This window comes from Sarcophilus harrisii, chromosome 5 (assembly GCF_902635505.1).
Source record: "Sarcophilus harrisii chromosome 5, mSarHar1.11, whole genome shotgun sequence".
Classification (NCBI taxonomy): Eukaryota; Metazoa; Chordata; class Mammalia; order Dasyuromorphia; family Dasyuridae; genus Sarcophilus; species Sarcophilus harrisii.
The window spans coordinates 46,704,466-46,726,014 of NC_045430.1; the positions used below are offsets into that span (position 1 = coordinate 46,704,466).

The window sequence follows — 21,549 nt, forward strand, 5'->3', positions numbered from 1 at the left end:
TTTTAAAATCTGTGCAGTGATCCTCCCTCTCACCATAAAACTTTCTTTAGTCAAGCTCTTTTTATTTTTTTGCTCCCTTTTTTTTTCTGCCATCTTTAGTAACTTGGTGCTTTGATATAAGAATTGGGCTCTTATCCTGCATTGTTCCAAGCTTTTTGTGCTGGGCCTCTGGGTCTTACTGATGGCTTTCACTGGGCTTCAGTATTTAGCTGTTAGTTTTCTCTGGAAAGTTTGAACTGGGGGATGGGGCTTCCCTCTTGGTCTCCTTTTGGTATGGAGTTTAGCTGCTGGCTTGCCCCAGGGATAGGGGCTTGTTACTGGATTGTTATGGTAGAAATCTTTCTGATGACTGGCCCTGGAAGAGGGATTTTGTTGCTGGTCTGTTCCAAGGTCAGAGACCTACTATGGGGTTTCTGTGGAAACAGGGTTCTTCTGCTGAGAGGATCCTGGGGCTACTAGGATCACTATTAGAGCTTCATTACTAGTCAGTAGTGCTGAGGTTTGAGTCATTGGGATGGGACTTTGCTGTGCTGCACAGGCTGCTCACTTGTCTAAGGGGTGGCTGATTTGCAGGAGCATAGAATCTTGCTAGTAGATTGCCCCAGCCTTGGAGTCTTGCTGCATGCTCATTCCAGTTCTTCTCCAGTAAGAAAGACCTTTCCTGCCTGGCTGGTAAGCTGCTCCCCCTGCTCCTAGAAAAATTCTAAGGCATTTTTTCTAGTTGTTTGGAGGGAGATTTGAGAGGGTTTCAGAAAGTTCCTTCCTTCCTTTGCCATTTTAGCACTGGAAGTCTCCATCAATTTACTTTTAAAGTGACCTTAAACAAAATCCTTAAGTAGATGTTATACAAAACAAAGGAAGCCATGATGCAGTCATAAAAGACTGACCAAGCAGATTTCTGAATTTCCTGACATTCTCTTAGAAACCAGCAAGTTCACCAACAGGTCAGGGATAATGAGCACTCCAAAAGAAAAAAAAAAATCTTGGTCATCCATTGGGTTATAATAAACAATATCACTTACCCCTTGGCCGACTACAACCCGTTCCAAAGCCTTTAAAAAGAAGAAATGAGGCTGTGGTTATATTTAAACTTCTCTTACAAGATATTATAAACATACCATATAAAGGCTTGTGAATATAACATTTTAAAAGATTAATTAGGTGATACATCATAAGCTAAAACAATCAAAAGTGTTAGTACCATTGAGGCATATTAATCAGTGTACTTGAATTATTTGGTGGTTATTAATAGGGTATATAGAGATGGGCCCATTTTTATGTGCTTGAACTTTTGAAGAAGTTTGAAAGTATAAAAAAAAGGAAATATTCTTGAATTCCTTCCAGTATTGAAACTATTAAATGTTTCAGTAGATATTATGGATGCATTTCTTAAAAGTGTTTTATTTTTTCTAATTACATGAAAAGCCAACTTTTAACATTCATTTAAAAAAAATTTTGGGGGGGTTCCAGATTTTTTCCCCCTCTCTCTCTTTCTTCCTCCCTATCTAAAACAGTAAGCAATTTGATATGGGTTATATATATATGCAATCATGTAAAACATATTTCCATATTAGTTGTGTTATGAAGGAAGAAACAGATATGGACACATTTTTGTATAACATTTTTCAATGTTGTCATTCTCCAAATTTTTGGATAAGCATTTAATTTTATCTTCTAGTAAACTAAAATCCATAGATTTAGCTGAAAGGCTCTTTTTAGGATAGGATTTTTTTTTATGATCCAAGATGATAAATCATTAGAAAAGGAAATAAAAATCACTTTCAATCATTTCACATAATGTTGCTTATTACATTCAGAAAAATTTCTCCAGGTAATAAAACATGCTTGTACATTATTTTCTGGCACTTCTACTAAACATCAATAACCTAACAAAAATTTTTAAACTTTTTAATATTCAATATAAAATAATTTATCAATTTAAGTTTTATTTCAAAACCAAATAAACTACAAGTAATTTACATATTAGAAACAAAGCCTCTTCCAGATTATTTTCAAAATTACAACTAGAATTAAAATTGAAATGCACAGAATGTGGAGCTCTTCCTAGAAAGCTCTAATGTATCAACTTATATTTTTTCCTTCTTACAATCTATATTAATATTTTTTCTTCCTACACTCTATCTTTTGCATGTAATATTTATCTACAGTAATAGAAAGAGTAACAGTGACAATTGTATAATGATAAGTGTATTCACTTTTTGAATTAAGAAAATATTTGTAAAATATGAGCACAATTAAAAGAGGCTATTTTAAGGTTTTCCGAACTCAATAGCTTCTCTAACTGAAAAAAAACAAACAAACAAACATTAGCACTACTTGGCATAAATATATGAAAACTGCCAATTCCAGTAATCAAAATACTGTGTTAGAGGAGAAGCCAGCTAACAGATGCTTTGAACAACTGCCCGTTGGACTGGGTGTAATGTATAGTCTCCTCTTTGGGAAGAAGGTTGGAAGATAGCTACAGTTAGAGAGTTCTGAGGTGTAATTGGGCTAAAGTTAACTGAGTGCTTGCACTAAGTCTGACACCAACATCATGAGCCCCAATAAGCAAGGGAACCACTGGGTTGTTTAAGGAGAAGTAAATTGGTTCAGGTTGGAAATAGAGCAAGTCAAATATTCTGTGACAATCAACAATAATGTTGGGCCTGTGAGTGTCTGCTGAACCTCCAAACTAGGTGAGATAGAAAGACCTATAATCAAAAATAAAATAAAACAAAATTCTGATAAAACAGGCCTGTAGGTTTTTTTTGTTTGTTTGTTTGTTTTTTAAATGATATGCTGGTGGCAACTAGTTAATAAGGAAAAAGATATTAATATGCATAACAAGCTGAGTACTTGCTGTGTGTGTATATATATATATATCCTCATTTGTGTTTAGTGATGTTTTGCTTAGTCTAGGCTTGCTCTAACAAAGGAGTTGCCAAAGTTGAAAATGTACTAACAGTGAAAGCTGAAGATCCTCTCCCTCCCTCTTAAAGTGAGTTTATGTTAATAGAAGTTGCTTTCGGAAAAAAGAAATGTATGCACAATATTTCTATTTGCATCATTAATTTTTTTCTCTATAATTTTCTTAGATTTTTACAATCAATACAACAAGAAATTCAGTCTTGACTTGGAGCTTATTTTCAAGGTGTTGAGGTTCAAATGGAGACTCCAAAAGATTGGGATCACACACAGACTGGTGTCTTGAGGTGTCTCAAAAGAATTTTAAAACTTGAACCCATCCAATCTCCAAGTCAAGGGGCAAAGTTTATTGTAATTGTAATGCCAATTGAAGTGGGCTAAGTTCCAAAAAGATTTAGCAAAGAATCAGGAGAAAGAAGATTAATTTTTATAGGACAAAATTAGAGAGACCAGAGCTTCATGTTGCTTATTTGCTAATTTTATGGCTTACAGGTAGGTTTGAGGAGTGGTCTATTCATTATCATTTTAGGAACTTAGTTATCACTGACCAGCAAATTATCTGACAATCAGTAATGTTTATAGGACTATCCTAAGGCATGAAAGACTTTAGAATCATTGACAGAAAGAGTTTTTGAACAATAGCATTCTAGAGTCAGAGGACCTCAGGATCACTTCTATATCTTTTCTAAAATCTAGGGAAAGAAATATATAATTATATTATCATATTTCTAAGCCCAGAAGACTTTAGAATCATTGACAGACAGATTATTAGGACAATAGCACTCCAAGGTCAGGGACCTCTGGATTACTATTAGAACCTGTACCCTATCAAAGGTGCAAATGCTTACACAGAAAATTTAATAACTGACTTGGAAATCAATAGAATTTAACTCTAGGACATGCCTGGTTAGAGTGTTCAATGGGAAAATATGATATTCAAATTGTATTTATTGATATTATTCATTAAGTAAATTATCATTCTCATTATGAGCTAGACTTTATTAAAATCAATCTCTTGAAAGGAAGCTGAAGAAGGGTAGGGGGATCTAATCTATGAGTCCATGGGGAATAGGATTCCAAATAAAAAAAATCATCTTCAAATACAGATCAGCAACTGTTCTGAAAGTCAAAGTTATATAAAAAGTTGCTTTGGGGAATTGTGGTATCTTTGTAGCTTTCCCAAAATCACTAGGCAGTGCATGCTTGATTGAGGCATGGGCTTAAACCTAAGTCTTTTCCACACAAAGTCAGACTGATAGATGTATCCACAATGCCACACTTTCTCTTGAAAATTAATATTACAGATATTATAAGTATTAGACAATTGTAAAGAGCTATTTCACAGATATTAAACTTGTAGGAAGTACAATGTAGTAAGTTTTAAATAGTTTCTATTTCATTAGTCTGGTTATTAGTTAAGAAAAAGCATAGTTCACATGGTAATTAAAAACAGACTCATAATTTTTTTTTTAAAGGACTAGATAAAAATTAGAAAAGTCAACAATGTAATCTGAAAAAGGAGATAAAAAAAGGAAGATGAAGATTTTTAAAAAATTAAATTCAACTTTTAATTCTTAATTTCCTTACTTTAAAAAAAAAAAAAAAACTTTCCTTAGAAAAGAAGATTCTATAATCTCAGTAATTTAGTCTCAATGTTTAATTGCTCAGGAAAATCTTTATAACTAAATCCTTCCTGCTAAAGTTAATCTATTTTCTCTTGTCTCAGAAGAAAATGAATAACAGCTGGTCATCATCAGTTTAATAGCTGTTCAAATACTCAAAGAATACTACCCCTTAATTAAATAACCTCAGTTGTTTGAGACACTTCTCAAAAATTTTATTTCTAGCTTCTTGAATCATCTTTATGACTCTTCTATGAACTGTCTCCAAATTCTTCAATTAGGATTTGGTTGTGGAGTACAAATGAAAATTCAATATTTTTTTTTAGAAAGGTCTAATTCTGACAGTAATTTGAGTTGGCCAGAAAGTCAGTCAACAACATTACAGATATAGCTTTTTTTCTAAGTGAATGTGGCAGAATACATTTCATTATGATGTGACTAATAAAAAAAGGCTAATAAAAAAAAGGATTTGATACCTTAAATTTTCATTAATGGAATTTGATATGTTATCTTGAATTGACATTAACTATGGTCTGCTTGTGGACTAGGTGGTCTGAATGTTTTGCTCATTTCAGCATGTAGAACAGTCTGACTTCATTTAAAAAACAAAACAAAATAAAACAATTTATTACTCTCTAGTAAAAATAACTCCTATGTTCCTACAAGGAGAAAGGCAAAAGACACAACAGCATGGAACTTTTCAGGGACAATATTATCCTCTGGTGGCAGTTAGCTCCAGAGCACACTAATATTTGTGGGCAATAGGAACTAAGTTCATTTCCAGAAAGATGTATTAAAATACAAATGAATGGGTTTGGTGGAAACGTGATTTTTGGTTTGTTTGCTTTAAAATAGACAACTAAATATTCTTCTTAAAGCCCTCCTCTTCCTCCTTCTTTCTTCTTTCTTCTTCTTAAAGGATATGCTTAGGCAAACAACCAAATCAGAACCAGAGTGAAGGGTAGGAATGTGGAAGTTTATATATCAATTAGCAATATCTTACTTGATTCTTCCATCCTTTTCTATCTATTCCCAAGTTACATCATGGTAAAATAATTTTAAGTGTTTGGCTTCATCTTTAAAATGAGGGATAGAGGGTGACATTTAGACTTACTGAGCTCAAAAGTTTCTTTTATCTATAAGTCTAATGAAACTATGATCATACAACTTAGGTTTTTTTTTATTTTAAAGAAAGAAATAATTCTCTACATTTTAAACTCAATACAAAACCAAAGTTCATTGTGTAGGATTTCACAGATAATCTTTAGGGAATATATTTAGAATGGACAGCTGTACTGGGTATTGGATACTGGTATAATGCTTTGCACAGAAGAGGTACTTAAAAATCCTTACTGTAGGGAGGTTAGGCTCATCTTGGATAAGATAAATTGTTTTGGTGGAAATCTTTAAGTTGGTGATTCAGATGAAACTTTATAAGAGTAGTTAGAAGGTACCTGGATAAAAGGGAACTGAACTGAATCCTATTATATTGGATGGTTTTGTCTATCTAATGTGATTAGACTCTTTTGGAATAAGTTACAGAATAGACAGGCAAACAATTTCTGGAAAGAGATGAATGACAGGAATGTAAAAGTTCAGAAGAAGCTAAGTTGGCAAGGAATGCTAAGAATGACAAAAAGTCTTATAAAAAATATTTGGGGATAACAAACATCAAAGAACGGGTAGGATGATTACAATTCACTGATAATGACAAAGGATGAGAGAGGAAGTAAAACTCATCCACTTTGATTTTGCTTTTGTTTTCTTTGCCAACCAAAATAAATCTTTGGACTGGGAAGAACAGCATAAAAGTAATTGACATGGAGTTAAAACCCAAGAACCTGGTTGTCCTTTATGAGTACAAGTGAGCTGACAGGTTCAGATAAACTCCATCTGAAGGTATAGAAAGAATTGGTAGATCTAATTGCTGAGCTGCTCATAGTGATCTTTGAAAGAGTATGAAGAATAAGAATTGAAAGGATTGGCAAAGGGCAAATGTCCTAAATTAAAATATATATAGGAAAAGAATGGAGGCTACAAAAGGCAATGAGAGTGACTGCAATAACTAGAAAAATTCAAAAATATATTATTAAAAGAATGGCTAATGAATATAGAGAAAAGTAATCTGGTGATCATAAAAGAAACTGACAAATTCATCAACAGGTTAGCTAAACTAAGCTCATTTCCTTTTCTGTCAGGGTTTTTAGACTGTCAATCCAATGAAATGCTATGGGTTTTCTCCTACTGTAATAAAACCTATCACACTAGACATGTAGAGATGTGGGTTAGACAACATTATAGTTAGACAGATTGATTCTGACAATAAAACAGTTCTATGATCCTCAAAAGCATAAGCACAAGTGGATCAAAATTCAGGCTTTTGTCCTTTTGACATTTCTTTAAAATAAAAATAATTTTGAAGTCTTGTCAGCATAACATCTTAGTACGTCCCCACTGCTCATTCCCAAGAAGGCCTCTGACCTCTTTGTGATCATCTTGTCAGGATGTCACTTTCTCTCTTCCTTTCACTTTGTAAATGTAGCCATACTAGTATGTTATTTTATTTTATTTTATTTTATTGTTATCAAACAAAAAGAGTCCATATGAATCTTGCCCAAGTACCTTAAGTAACATTTACTCAATGTTCAAAACTTAAAGGGAGGCAGCTAGGTGGGCAGTGGATAGAGCACCAGCCCTTAAGTCATGAGGACCTGAGTTCAAATGTGACCTCAGACACTTAACACTTCCTAGCTGTGTGACCCTGGGCAAGTCACTTAACTCCAATTGCCTCAGCAAAAAACAAAAACGAACAAAAAACTTAAAGGGATCTGATTAACCAAGTCAGATGACTGAAAAAATAGTAAGGAGGTTAGAAGGTAAACTAATACATGGTAGTATATAATGATAGAAGGCTAGAACTTCTTTCTTTATGTGGTAACAAAGCCAAAAATTCCTCCAGAGGGTGATAAGAAGGCAAGAGAATGATACAGGAAGCACAGGGTATCAGAGCTACTCCCAAATGTACAGAAAGCCCAATGCTTGGGAAAATTCTCTAACAGATCATTAAAAAGATGGTGAGTGAACATCTGGAAAAGATTGTTCATTTATTCATTCATTGTTTTTCATAATTGAAGAGGACCAAAGTGACATCACAATGTCAGGATCACTCTATAGTGTGTTCTATCAAACCAATACAAGCATGAAAAGGCTTTAATTACAGGTCAGGAACAAATAATTTATGCAAATTTGAGAAGGAGATGTATTTATCTGAAGAAGACAGCAGTGATCACAAAGAATAAATCATGTCAGACTAACTTTATTTTCCTGTTGTATAAAGTTGCTAAAATGTTAGACCTGGGGATTTTATGAATACATCATGCCTGATTTTTTACAAAGGATTTGATTAAGTAGTTCATACTATTCTTTTTAGAAAAGATGGAGAGACATGAAGGGCTAGATGATTATAAATTTTAATGAATTCAGAATGGGTGGGTTCAGTTTGTCATTAATGAGTTGATGTCAATTTAGCAAGAGGTTTTCAGAAGTGCTTTTGGATTTGGCCTTGTCCTGTTCACTTCATTACCAAAGACTTAAAGAAATATATAGATAGAAAGCTCATTAATTTGCGGATAACACAAAGCTGTGAGGGATAGCTGACACAATGGATGATAGAGTCAAATTCCAAAAAATTACTGACAGGGCAGTGAGCTGAATCTGAAAAGATAGGATTCAGATGGGACAAATAGTTTTATACTTGGGTTCAAAAAAAGTTTATAAGAGTTTATAAGTTACAAGTTTAAAAGAATAGAATTAGAGCTTTCCAAAAGTTGAACAACCTTCTTATGAGATATTGAATTTATTGAATATAAGGATGGTTAGATAGCAGTTTGAAAAAGATCTGGGGATATTATTAAACTCCATGTTTAAATTTCCTGAGTCACTAGTGTGACATGGAAGACAAAACAAAAACTAGCATAACCTTAGGCTGCACTGACAATCACTGATTCCAAGCAATAAAGAGGGCAATGCCTAATGTCAGGAAAACAACATCCAAAAATCAAATGGACTGGCTCAAACAGTAATGGATTTCCAATCCCTGCAAGTATTCAAGAACTCCACTGACAAAAATAAATTAAATATCTCCTAAGAAGGTTGTTCAATTTTTGGAAATCTCTAATTATTAGAAATCTTTTCCTTATATAAGCAAAAATCCTATCTCCCTTTAACTTTCATATATTGGTACTAATTCCTGGGATCAAGCAGCATGAATCCAAGTCCCTTTTCTGCAAGCCAACCTTTCAAATACTTGAGGATGACTCATATATCTCCAAGGCTAAACTAAACATACTCACTTCTTTCAACTAGTCCTAATATGGTATGGTCTTCAGTACTCTCAATATCCTTGATATAGCCACCTTGAAAACACTCCCAGCTCTTCAATGTCTTTTATAAATTGTGTCCCCCAGAAATGAGCACAATCCTTAAGATCTAATTGGATAGGTCTAATAGAACATGACTTATTTCATTCTGAATTCATCTTCTTCACTGCAGCTTAAGTATTTTTTAACTTTTTAGGTGGCCATGTCATACACTGTTGGCTTTTTGCAGGTTGGGCTGGATTTGGATTGGTCTAGTGATTCAGGATTGTAATGAAATGACACACTGACAGACAAGCTACTAGTTAACAGAAGGATGTCTATTCAGTAAAGATACTTTCTGAAGTATCAATGTATTGTACTACTCCAGTTGGGTTAAGCTTTCCTGTCTCCATATTGGCGATGCTGGTATTCTAGTCTAAACTAACGTAAACTTGTGATAACAAGAAACTAAAAGATGTAGAGAATATAAGATCTCACTGCATGGTATGGGCCAGAACTTGAAACAAGGTGCTAAGTCATTGGAATTGATAGAGACAATGATTATGTATTTAGTACTTATTGGAGTTTATATCTTTAAGAGAGCATATATAAGCTAGGAGCCTCAGCCAGGATGCACTTCGGGAGATTCACAAGTCAGGATTCAGTGGAAAAGATTCACAAGTCAGAAGCCCACAAGCCCACTTTGGGAGGTGGAGTCAGATTCATTCCAACTTCCACTTTTGTGCTGGCTGGTGATTCAGAGGGAGCTAGAGGCAAAAACTGGAAGAGGCAAAGGACTAGTGATAAGAGATCTTGGAATCATGGAGAGAGATAGGCCTCTAAGAAAGCTAACTGAGCTCAAGGAAGAACAAGACTTGGATGGAAAAAATAAAGGATTTGGACTTTAACAGCTGGCTACATTTGAGGTGATTATTACTTTGAACTGAAACAAAGGCTACTCCCAGAAGCCCCCCAAGAAACCTGCTCCCAGAGAACTTTATATTTTAGAGAAGAACATTACAACTGCATTTATTGCTTATTATGAAAAAAATAATTTTATTAGAGCAAAATACTGCTTACTAGTTTTTTTTTTTCAACAAGGTGTCTCCTAGGCAAAAATGAAAAATTATTCAAGGTTCTTGAAAGATCAAACTCAATGAATAACCTTATTCAATGAATTTGTGGGGCTGCTAGGTGGTATAATAAAAAGAGTGCCAGGACAGGACCTGGGTCAGGAAGACTCATCTTCCTAAATTCAAATCTCTCCTCAGATTCTTACTAGCTGTGTGATCCTGGACAAATCATTTAATTCTATTTGTCTCAGTTTCCTCATTTATAAAATGAGTTAGAGAAGGAGTGGCACTTTTGCCAAAAAAATACCAAAAAGTGTTATGAAAAATCAGACATGACAGAAATGACTTAACAACAAAAATTTAATGACCATAAAAATTCAGTGATCATATAGTATTTTATATATATATATATATATATATATATATATATATATATATATATATAATATACATACATACACATAGATAAATATATACACACATACATTCATATATATATATATATATACACATACATGCATACATATTTATTACACACACTCACACATACACAACTGGAGAGTTCCATAGAGTCCCTCATGTTTTATTATATCATTTTATAGATGAGAAAATTAAGTCCTGAGAATTTAAGTGATTTATTCAAGGTCATGCCATCTACTCCAAATTTAGCACGACTTTCACATCAGACTAGGCAAAGAAAAGGGGAATTACATGCTTGAAAAAGATGCTTGCCTCTGGATGGAGAGGTCAGCATAGAGTTCAAGTTTTCTGCCTAGTTTGTTGAAAAATCTATATAATCTATAAGATGATACTCACTCATGTCACACATTGATGGCTTCTTGTAGGTTGGGCCAGACTTAAGATACACAGTTATCAAAATATTAAAACAAGATTTTAGACCCTTATTCTAGTTTGTAATTTTGAAATTTAAAAGATCAATTCAGTTTTATTCCTTATGTGCTCTCTGAACCCTATCTGTATGAATGTGCTGAGATGGAGGCTTGTTGATGAAGTTGCTTACGAAAATATTGAGTACTCTCTGATGGTCAATGGAGATATTTCAATCTTTACCAAGGCTTTCATATGCACATATTCATAAGGAAATAAAGGGAGAAACATTTCTCCCTTTTTTTGGGATTTTTTGGGATCACTAGATATATGGATCATAGGCTAAGAAAAAGGAAATACTAGCTACCTCACACATCAAGGTCAGCACTCACTACCTACTGGGCAACTTGAATACTACACAACTTGGAATAGGGTGACACACTGATAAGTAAATGAAATCAGGGCATGAACCAATTTGGGGTTTTTATACTACTGAGTGCCCCAAGTATGACATGTAGTAGCAGTGATATAATAAAGTGTTAATACAAGCAATGACTACAATAATGACATGAAAACAACACTAAAAAACAAATGAAGCTGAATTCAAATTAACTGTAATGCCCAATTGTGAACCTGAACATCTAATGATAAAACACATTTCTCTCCTCTCAATAGAGCATACAGATGCTCTCAGACTTGTCCACTGCACTGCTCATTTTGCTTAAATGTTTTCTTTTATTATAAGGGAAGGCTCAATGGGAAAGAAGGAAAGCTATTAAAGGAAAATGACTGTGAAGTAAAAACAAAAGATAACAATAATTTTTTTTTTAATTATAGCTTTTTTACTTACAAAATATATGCACGGGTAATTTTTCAGCAAATAATAAATTTTTAAAAAGAAAACAACTAGGAATTCTTTCTCTCTCTTAATTATTATTAAAAACATGACCTGACATGACCTGTTCCTGGTAAAGCCATCCTAGATATGAGTTCACCATACTCCTTTGTAAAAAATTACCAATAATCACTGTGATAGTATATTCTAAAATTTTGTTAGGAATTTAAGTCACTTAATAGTCTATATAGCTTGAGGACTCCATCATTTTTAAAAAAACAAGAATATTTGTTTAACTCCAATTCACTATTTATTTGTTAAAGATCAACTCAGTTATCACTTCTGATAGTTCTATTATTATTATCTTGTAGTGTGTTTCCTCTTTACCTAGTGACTCCATCTAATTTGGCATAATTAAGTGCTACTGGACTTTGGGCTATGAGATCCTAATTGGCTTTTCAACACATGCTTTCAAATAGCATTCATGTCAAACTATGTATAATTTTCCTCCTGTTTATTATGAATTCTAGAATGGGATGAACAATATCTATCATTTATATTTGAGCAACCAGTTTTTCCTAATTAGAGTCAGTTTTTATCATTTCCTCCACTTTTGAAGAAATATTTATTTTGTACATTCTTTATAATATCCACTGTAAGTGTAAATAAGGAACAATACATGCTTGTTGACTAATTTTTAGTTACTGAGTTACTAATTCTGGTTGAATTAGGCACTTGGTACTCTTAATTTAATAGGCAAATGTTTGACCTTTTTAAGTATTTATTTAAACAATGAATCTCTCTGTCTCTGTCTCTGTCCTCTTTCTCCCTCCCCTCACAGACACACATATACACTTTCACACATATTCACAATCTTAATGTCAATTTAGTTTCAAAAAAACCTCAATCTTAGAACTGCTGATAAAAGAATAATGTTAATTAATCCGGTGACTGAGTGAGGACAGCTATAAAACATTAAAATAATGTAATCTAGATTTAATTACAATTGATAACCATAACATTATGTGTTTAATGTGTAAAGTTGAAAGGTTAACCCATTTTCTTTTATCTTAAGTTATGATGCACAACAGTATTTAATGATAATATTCTGAAGAATCTGGGGTATGAGTCATGTCTTTAGCCTAATAAATCAGGGACAATGAATTTTGTAACATCTGGATAAAGCTCTTAGTAAAGGAGGGAGGGGGGGAAGAGAAATAGAACCATACCAAGCATGCTGACATTCTGGCATTTCGACCACAGCACCAGCCCTCTTCCTTTAAGTACTGGCACAGAGGAAAGCCCCACATTTCCAGAGTGGAATCTACAGAGGGAAGAAAAACAATATAGATTACTTAACTAAAATTCTTCCTCTTTCACTTGGTGTAAATCATCTATTGAGAAAGACAAACAGTAGTTAAACATGGTAGCAGTGATGTTTAACAATTCATTCCAGTCCATTAACTGAAAGCATATTAGTTTTATGAAAATGGTATTTGCTCAACAACAGCTGTTTTGTATTTAAGTCCTAGGTCTAAAAGCAACTCATTTGCCAAAACTATTTCTCCAAGATTTAGCAAGGGCAATTTAGTACAGAAAGAATCTTCTTATATACTGAGACTAAAAGCAATAAGCAATCAGTGATTTACAAAAAAAAAAAAAAAAAATGCTGGTAAACAGCTCATTAGTGTGTGTATTTTATTTTAATATATACATTAAATATATAGCACTGATAGCTAATATATAAAACTTATTGCTATTCTAATTTTCTGATATAAATTACTCCAAATATAATATTTTGGCAATCCATCATCGAACAATTTTCACTCAGTGTTGCAAGCTAATTTTATTTTTATCCATTATTTTTGCTTTCCAGAAAAGACCAGCTGCAAAGAGGTTCATTTATTCATGTTGCAGAGGCTCCAAACTATGATTCAATTTGGTTCAGATGCATTAATAATAATTAAGCAATAACCAAAATCAACATTCCGTATTTAATACTACAGATCTTTTTCATGGCTAAACTACTAAAATTACATTGCCTTTTCAATGTTCAAAGCTTCTATGTTGATTTTTAATTATGTAGCAATTAACAGGGCTACTTGTAGAAATTTTGTCTTTTCAAATATAGACTCAAACTTGGTTTTCAATATAATTGGTTACTTTTAAAATTTTATGTATTTTATTTTATGCCTTTAAAAACATTTTATGAAAAGTAGTCCAGATTTTTGTACTATAATCAAAGAATTCTATGGGGGGAAAAAAAGGTTAAGAAAGCTTTATCTCACTAAAAGTTATCATTTCCTTCAATTATTTAAAAGCATATATCTCAGAAGGGGTTCAGAGGCTTTACCAGACTGCCCAAGAGGTCCATGATACACAGAAAAAAGTTAAAAATTCTCAATACTTTCACTATTGCTCAACACACTCCAATAATAATCCATGACATATTTATTACATCTGTAAGGAAGTTTATTTATTATTTTATTTTTTGTTTACTAACATAATGAATCCTAAAAAAAGTTCTACTCTAATGTTGCACTGAGTTGTAATGGAAATCTTTGATTCCCAAGGGCTAAGCCCGTAAAGAAAGTTCTCTTAAGTGGAAATGCTTTAACAATGATCCCAGTAATAGACCATGTGCGTTTCCTGAAGACCACTCTAGGGAAGCATAGGGGTTCATTATCAGTGGACTTCAAATTCAATTCATGGCACTAACACTATTCTTTGGAGATACAAAGACTAAATGAAAGCTCATCAAAGATTCTTTTTACATTTTATGAGGAAAAGAGGAGATACAATGTGTTCAGACAAATATATATATATATATATATATATATCTTGAAGACTAGTTCATTAATAATTAGAGGGATCAGGAAAGCTTGAAGAAGTGAGCCAGCTGAATTGAGCCTAGAAGGAAGTAAATGTATCTTTTAATTTCTTCAGATTATTTTAAAAGCAATCCCTTTTAATTATTATGAATGAAATAAGCATTAATAAATGGAAACATTTACTCATAAAGAAGAATGTGAAAAGAAGGACACAAATGAAGGTACAATTCTCCACAATATAATGTCTTTCTACTTGTATATTCCAAATTAAATGTGGTAGTTCTGACATTATCTTATATATCTATGTCTCCTTCTGAACATTCTTCTACTCTTTCTCTTTAGTGATTTCTTAATGTTATTTTTTTCTTTCTTTTTTTTTTTTAAGGATCATTATCACTCCAATTTTCCAATCCTCCCCAACTCTTCACCTTTTGCAAACAAAATAATAAACAATCTATCATAATAATAAACAAATCAATATTGTCAAGCAAAATAAAACCACAAAATCACCATGCCAGAAAACAACTGTCTCATAGTAGAACCACCTTCCTGCCATAAAGTCAAAAACATGATTAGTGAGACAAGTAGGTAATATAGTAGCTCAAAAGCTGGATTAGAGTCAGGATTATTGGAACTCCTCCCTTACTCCCCTTTACAATGTTGTAGTCTTTGGATAATTTTGTTTTTATTCTACTCATTTCATTCTACATCAGTCCATAAAGGTCTTTCCAGGTTTTTATATATATATTATAATTTGTTTGACCACTTTGACAGTCCCTTCCCCATTTCCTATAGTTTGATGTAACAGAAAATGCTCCTATAAATATTTTTTGTGCGTATGGGTCCTTATTGACCTATTTACTACTCATCTCCTTAGAGAAAACTTCAGTGTTTTCAAAGACTTTATTTGATTACCTCTAGATATCTAGAATTGTAAAAAAAATAATTGTTAGAATGATCACTTTTCAAGGTGAAGTTTTAGTTCATTAAAAGTACTTTCTCAAAGTGCCCAGCACAGTGTATTTTATACATGGCATTTTATTCATTCACTCACTTATTCGCCTTTTCATGTCTAATTTAGAAGAAGTTTTTCTTATTTTCTTATTCTTCACTAAGAATGACCATTTCCCCCTTGGATTTCCTTTATTAATTTCACATCTCTAATATACTCATATTTTCTAAGTAATTATGATTATTAGGATATAGGTAATATTCTCCTTCAAGAATTTAAAATTAGTAAGGCCATGGACCACATCTTATCTAAACACTGTATCTTCCCTAATAGCTAACATTGCAATGATCCATACACTGCACATAGCTCATAGGAGATGTTCAATAAATGTCTGTTGAACTGAATTAGTTTTTCACAGTACATCATTTACATAATGGCTATACTATGAACTTCATAGAGTTATTTTAAAATCTGCTACAGATATTAAAATATACAAAAATGTGAGCTATTATTATAGTTATCACTTTCATTATCCATAATAATCATAGTGGTGAAATTACAGTATCTGAATTAAAAGGGTACTCAAGGCACCTAATCCAATTCTGATTCACTTGACAATATCATTCTATACTTGCAGATTTCTAAATAGGGGTTATATCATCCTGATTTGGACTCAAGATGACCAGAGTTAAAATTCCAATTCTTCCATTTACTACTTTCTATGACCTTTGGTAAATTATTTAACATGCCTAAACCTCAATTACAAAATAAGTAGGGTTGGATGAGATGAATTCTATTACTTCTTCCAGCTGTCTTTGGTTCTATGAAATTTCTTTAAACAGTCAATTTTATTTTTATATAACTATATTTTTGTTACAAAGTTTTCCTTCATATCAAGGATTGGCCAGTGAAGCCCCCAAATACCACAGGACATGGAAACTTCTATATTTACAGGTTTAGAGAAAAAGGATTACAGAACAAAGGGATACTAGGGGCTGAAAAGGGCCCCAATGACTTCGACTCGTTGTTCCTAGTTGTTCCCTCTGGGGCTTAAAAGAACAAGTGGTAATAATGTATAAAAATTACCAGAAGCATTATAAAGTTCAAAAGAATTCTTTTTGGTAATGCTTCCATCTGCTCTGGAAACTTAAAAAAGAAAGGAATTCTACTACATTCCACATAGGCTTTCAATTCTATACTGTCTTCCATTCTACCAAAGCAATTTCTCTCAAAATTCAAACATATCACAGTTCTTGTGCACTTAATCCTGATAGCAGTGATTCTTTTATTAATTTTCTATAGAATCCTGATTTTTCTCTATCTAATGATAATCACAGTAGTACAATATCTTCAATAAAAGTAGGTTCATTTGGAAACTATCAAGAAAATTCGATAGCACAGAATACAGCTATTATTTTTCTAAAAATTATATTTATTTACATTCATGGTAATTATGGCTGCCTATTTTTATGAGTATGTTGTTCAACAGCATATTCAAGAAAAAATTCAAATAACTTTTCAGAGATATTAACATTAGAAAAGAGGTAAAATTATTCTTAAAACATTAAAAACAACTATGTTGGTATGGTATTCTGATGAAAAAAAAGTGAAAAACCTAAACTCCATGCCTATCCAATAATGGCAATGATAACAATAATATTGATAGTTTACAGTTTTGTTAGTGGTGCTATTTTTTTTTCTTTTTCTTTTTTTTTCTTTTTTTGGTATGTTCACTGTTTTTCTTTATTTTTTTTATTATTTTTTAAGTTATAGATTTTTGTTGACATTACATATGCATGCATGGGTAATTTTTTACATTATTCCTTGCACTCACTTCTGTTCCAACTTTTCTCCTCCCTCCCTCCCTCCACCTCCTCCCCTAGACGGCAGTCAGTCTTATACATGTTAAACATGTTAAAGTATATCCTAGATACAATATATGTGTGTAGATCCGTACAGTTCTCTTGGTTGCACAAGAAAAATTGGATTCAGAAAGTAAAAATAACCTGGGAAGAAAAACAAAAATGCAAGTAGTCCACATTCATTTCTCAGTGTTCCTTTACTGGGTGTAGCTGATTCTGTCCATCATTGATCAATTTGAACTGAATTAGATCTTCTCTTTGTCGAAGAAATCCACCTCCATCAGAATGCATCCTCATACAGTATTGTTGTTGAATTGTATAATGGTCTCCTGGTTCTGCTCATTTCACTTAGCATCAGTTCATGTAAATCTCTCCAAGCCTCTCTGTATTCATCCTGCTGGTCATTTCTTACAGAACTATAATATTCCATAACATTCATATGCCACAATTTACCCAACCATTCTCCAATTGATGGGCATCCATTCAGTTTCCAGTTTCTAGCCACTACAAACAGGGCCGCCACAAACATTTTGGCATATACAGGTTAGTGGTGCTATTTTTGTGGCATAACATTGGTGATAATTGAAACTGATTCCATTTTACATACACTTTTTCACTCTTGCTATTTCTGAAACTTGCATTAGAATTCAGGATTTCTTTACTTCAGGGACATTGCTTTATTTACTGTTAATCAAAAATAACATATTAAGCCATTTAAATGCCTCCTACGCCAACAGAAGTTAAGTGACTTGCCCCAAGTCATACAGCCAGTAAACATCTGAGGCCAAATTTGAATCAGGTTTTCTAGATTTCAGACATAGAGCTCACCAAGCTCCTAACACCTCAGTTTTGGGTTAGAATAACTAATTATCCCCTCACTATAGTCAAAGATTAGGTAAGGAGAGAGGAAGATTAATTTCTCAGTAGTTAATTAATTACCTGCTAAAAATAGTAACTAATTTTAAAGTAAATGATCACTAATTTATGTTTCAAAACCTACTAAATGCACATTAGTATATTAATATACTTAAAATAAATATTATTAACAAATTAATTCTCATATAAATATACCCTTCCATCAAAGACTTTTTTCCCCTTTCCTTTTTCATTTCCTTCTTCCTCCTCTTCCTTTTTTTCCCTTTTTATCCTTTCCTTTTTATTCTAGGCTATGCAAATATAGTATAAGCTGTGTTAATTCCTAATTAAACTGAAAAAGTTGTGAGGATGGCCAAAGGAATGAACCTTGATTATCTTTTGAGGACCAGATTGTAATTAGCTAATCAAAATTGGGCTGTATTAGGCTGTCCATCAAGTGATTAGATAGATATGATGGGGTCATGTTGTGCCACAGTTTTATTGTCCTGACTCATTTTCCCTAATTGTCCTGATTCAGTTCCTAATTATTCTGTTCAATCCTGCAACACCACTTCTCCCTCCTAATCATGATGAGCCAGATAAGGAGAAAGACCTTCTATCTTAAACATCATCAGAATATCCATTGCTTCTCCCCATTCTGTATTCCCAATTTATCAGAATGTCCTGTGCGCCCCAATCTCTATCTTGCCTCAGTTTCTCCAGCATTACATTTTGGAGGTCCCACCAAGATATTAGAAAATGAGAGCAGGATTAGAGATTAGAGACCTTTGGGTCTCCCCCTTGAGCCTTGGGGTGGTTGAGGACCTGCGTTCTTGGCTTGGAGAGGCTGGCCCTCTGGATTTTTTCCAGTCTCCGGGAAAGAGAGCAGTTTTCAGCCACAGCCATGCCCTACAATGGACACCTCCATTCGGCCAACGGAGAGTAGGTCTGGATGTCTTAGGACATAATCTGATCTGTTCACCTGCTCTGTTTGTCTGTGCTAGCATCTGAATTCTCAAATAAAATGCTGATGGGCGTTAAATTCTGAGAAGGGAATCATTCCAGAATGCTGGATGATACTTTCTGTTTTGGGTGTCTTCTAAAACACATCTGGTCTGATCTGATTCTGAGCACCTTTTTGGGCATTATCTGATTATATGTGTTAAATGTTTTGTTTAATGCTGTAATTGTGCAGTCTATGTCTGTGTGGTTTGTGTTCTGTGTTCTATGTGACTTATCTGTTTTGTTGGTTAAAAAGCTCTGCTAAAGGTTTAAGAACAATGATTAAGAATTGATCATTTCAATGTTGCAACTGTACTTAGTATAAAATTTGCTTGTGATTTTAAACTTTTTAACTTGTTGCACTAATTTCTAAGTAAAAAAAGAACAACAACAACAAAACTGGGCTATTTTAAGACTGGCAGGAGCAGTTTTCAAAGCTGGTTAGTAGGGTTTCTAAGGGAAAGAGCAATTAAAACCTTACCTGATTCAAATTCAAGCCTGGCCTAGGCTGGCCTGGGCAGATAAGGCTTCTGGAGAAGGAGTTTATGCTAATTGCTTTGAAACTTGGGGAAAAGTTTTTCACTAAGTGAAAAAAAACAAAACCAAAAACAATTTTGGGCAGTTTTAAAATTGTAGGAAATAATTTTACTGTTGCCTATGCAGACTAGATTTGGTTATCTTTTGAGTATAAAACCTTAAGAACAATTTCTTGTTAAAGGGAAGTTCTGTTAACTTGCCTGAAAAGTGTCACATGTCTCTAATTAGGTAAAGTATGTCACCTTCTAAAATACATTGGGTAATTTGTTAACATTATTAGTTAATACTTTAAATTCAACTCTGCTGGACCTGTGGGTTTTATGTGGTCATTTAACTATTCACGGTATTGTGAATCTTAACAGTTTTGAATATGATTTAGGAGAGACAAGAAGGAAAATTTGCATGTGGAAAAGAAGTTGGGTGGGATAGGGAGAAAAGGGATCTTTTGTTTTCAAAGGTGAAGATTAAACTCACCTCCCCACTGTTTTCTGCTACTTTAGCAATGGAGCATCTAATTAGAAAGGTTGGGAGTTGTTTAAAGTATAGCTAAGGGAAAGGGGAAGGATGGAGAATTGTTGAGTGGGGGTCGGGAGTTAGGAGAAATGCCATGTGGAATAGGGGAAGGGAAGTAGGGAGGCCATTAAGCCTGATATAGAAAGAGGATATAGAATCCTCTCCTCCTCCCTTCCCCTAAGTGTGTTCTAGCCATTTTTAAAAAATCAAGTTTCAGCCTCCTGGTTCTTGGCTGAAAGGAGCAAACTGTGATTTAAGAGATAGGCCCACCCACTTTAAAGTTAATTGATTGAATATTTGTTTTTTTAGCTACATAATGGTTTCCTTTGTTAAGGAATATGGTCATAAATGTGATCTATAATTTGGTATTGTTATTTCTAAAAGCTTAATATTTTTAAGAACCTCTTAGATTCTTTTATGTGGTATCCTGCATAGGATATTCTATCTAAGTTTTAATTGATTGTATTGGGTCATCCTGAAGTCATTTAAAGGGCCTCTGAAAATAAGTTTTTTTTTTTCTTTGTCCTTTTGAAAATGTTTCTGTTATGGATCATGTGCAATTTGAGATATTTGTCTATGTATTGAGTATTTTAAAAGCAAACTGATTTGTATGTATCATTATTCACTTATAAAACATCTCCTTAGATATGAAAGACAATTGTTCTAAGTTATGAACTTACAGGGACAAATTTCTTACTGTTTATCAAATAAAGTTATGGTAAATAACTGTTTACGATTTATCTGAAACTTTGGTTAATGGGATTTGTTATTTGGAGGGTAAAATTTATTGGGCTTATAGTTAATATTATTTTGGAATTTTAAAGCTCCATTGGGACAATTATCTGGAGTAAAACTGGATTAAAATAGCTATTTATCCTGTGTGAGCTTAGGGATCAATTTTGATTGCTTATATTGTTATAGTCATATCCCTGCATTTTTTCCTCCTGTGACTGATTTCTACAATCAGAGCAATGAGCAATAGAAACTGTTAATGCAATTTAATTATGTCATACCTTGCTGTTTCCAATCTGGTTATATATAATCATTATATCCTAAATACTTAGGCAAATAAGTATTTAATCTGGTCATCTATCTGTTACTGGATATTGTGTCTATGATAGGCAAGTGTTTTTAAAAAGTTTCTAAATAATGAAAGGACAAAGCTGCTGGACAATCTATTTTGCCCTTGCCATATCTCGTAGCAGTCCTTATGGACCAGTCTTTCTCTTTCAGATTGTTCTAACTTTTATTTGTTAGATTTGTGTTTTGTTTTGTTTTTTCATTGGTCAAATTATAGATATTGACTTTGGGACCTCGATTTGCTTTGATTGACAGCATACCATACCACGCTTA

At 33.2% G+C, this 21,549-nt stretch overlaps 1 protein-coding gene across 1 annotated transcript in view; it reads right to left on the reverse strand.

Annotated features, from left to right (window-relative positions):
• METTL25 (methyltransferase like 25) overlaps positions 1–21,549 on the reverse strand; it is a 160,923-nt gene that overhangs the window by 32,358 nt on the left and 107,016 nt on the right. Inside the window, exons 6-7 of the mRNA XM_003770965.4 lie at positions 12,874–12,968; positions 1,023–1,052 (exon numbers count right to left, since the gene is read on the reverse strand). Coding sequence (XP_003771013.1) covers positions 1,023–1,052; positions 12,874–12,968 — 125 coding nt within the window. The remainder of the gene's footprint in view (positions 1–1,022; positions 1,053–12,873; positions 12,969–21,549) is intronic.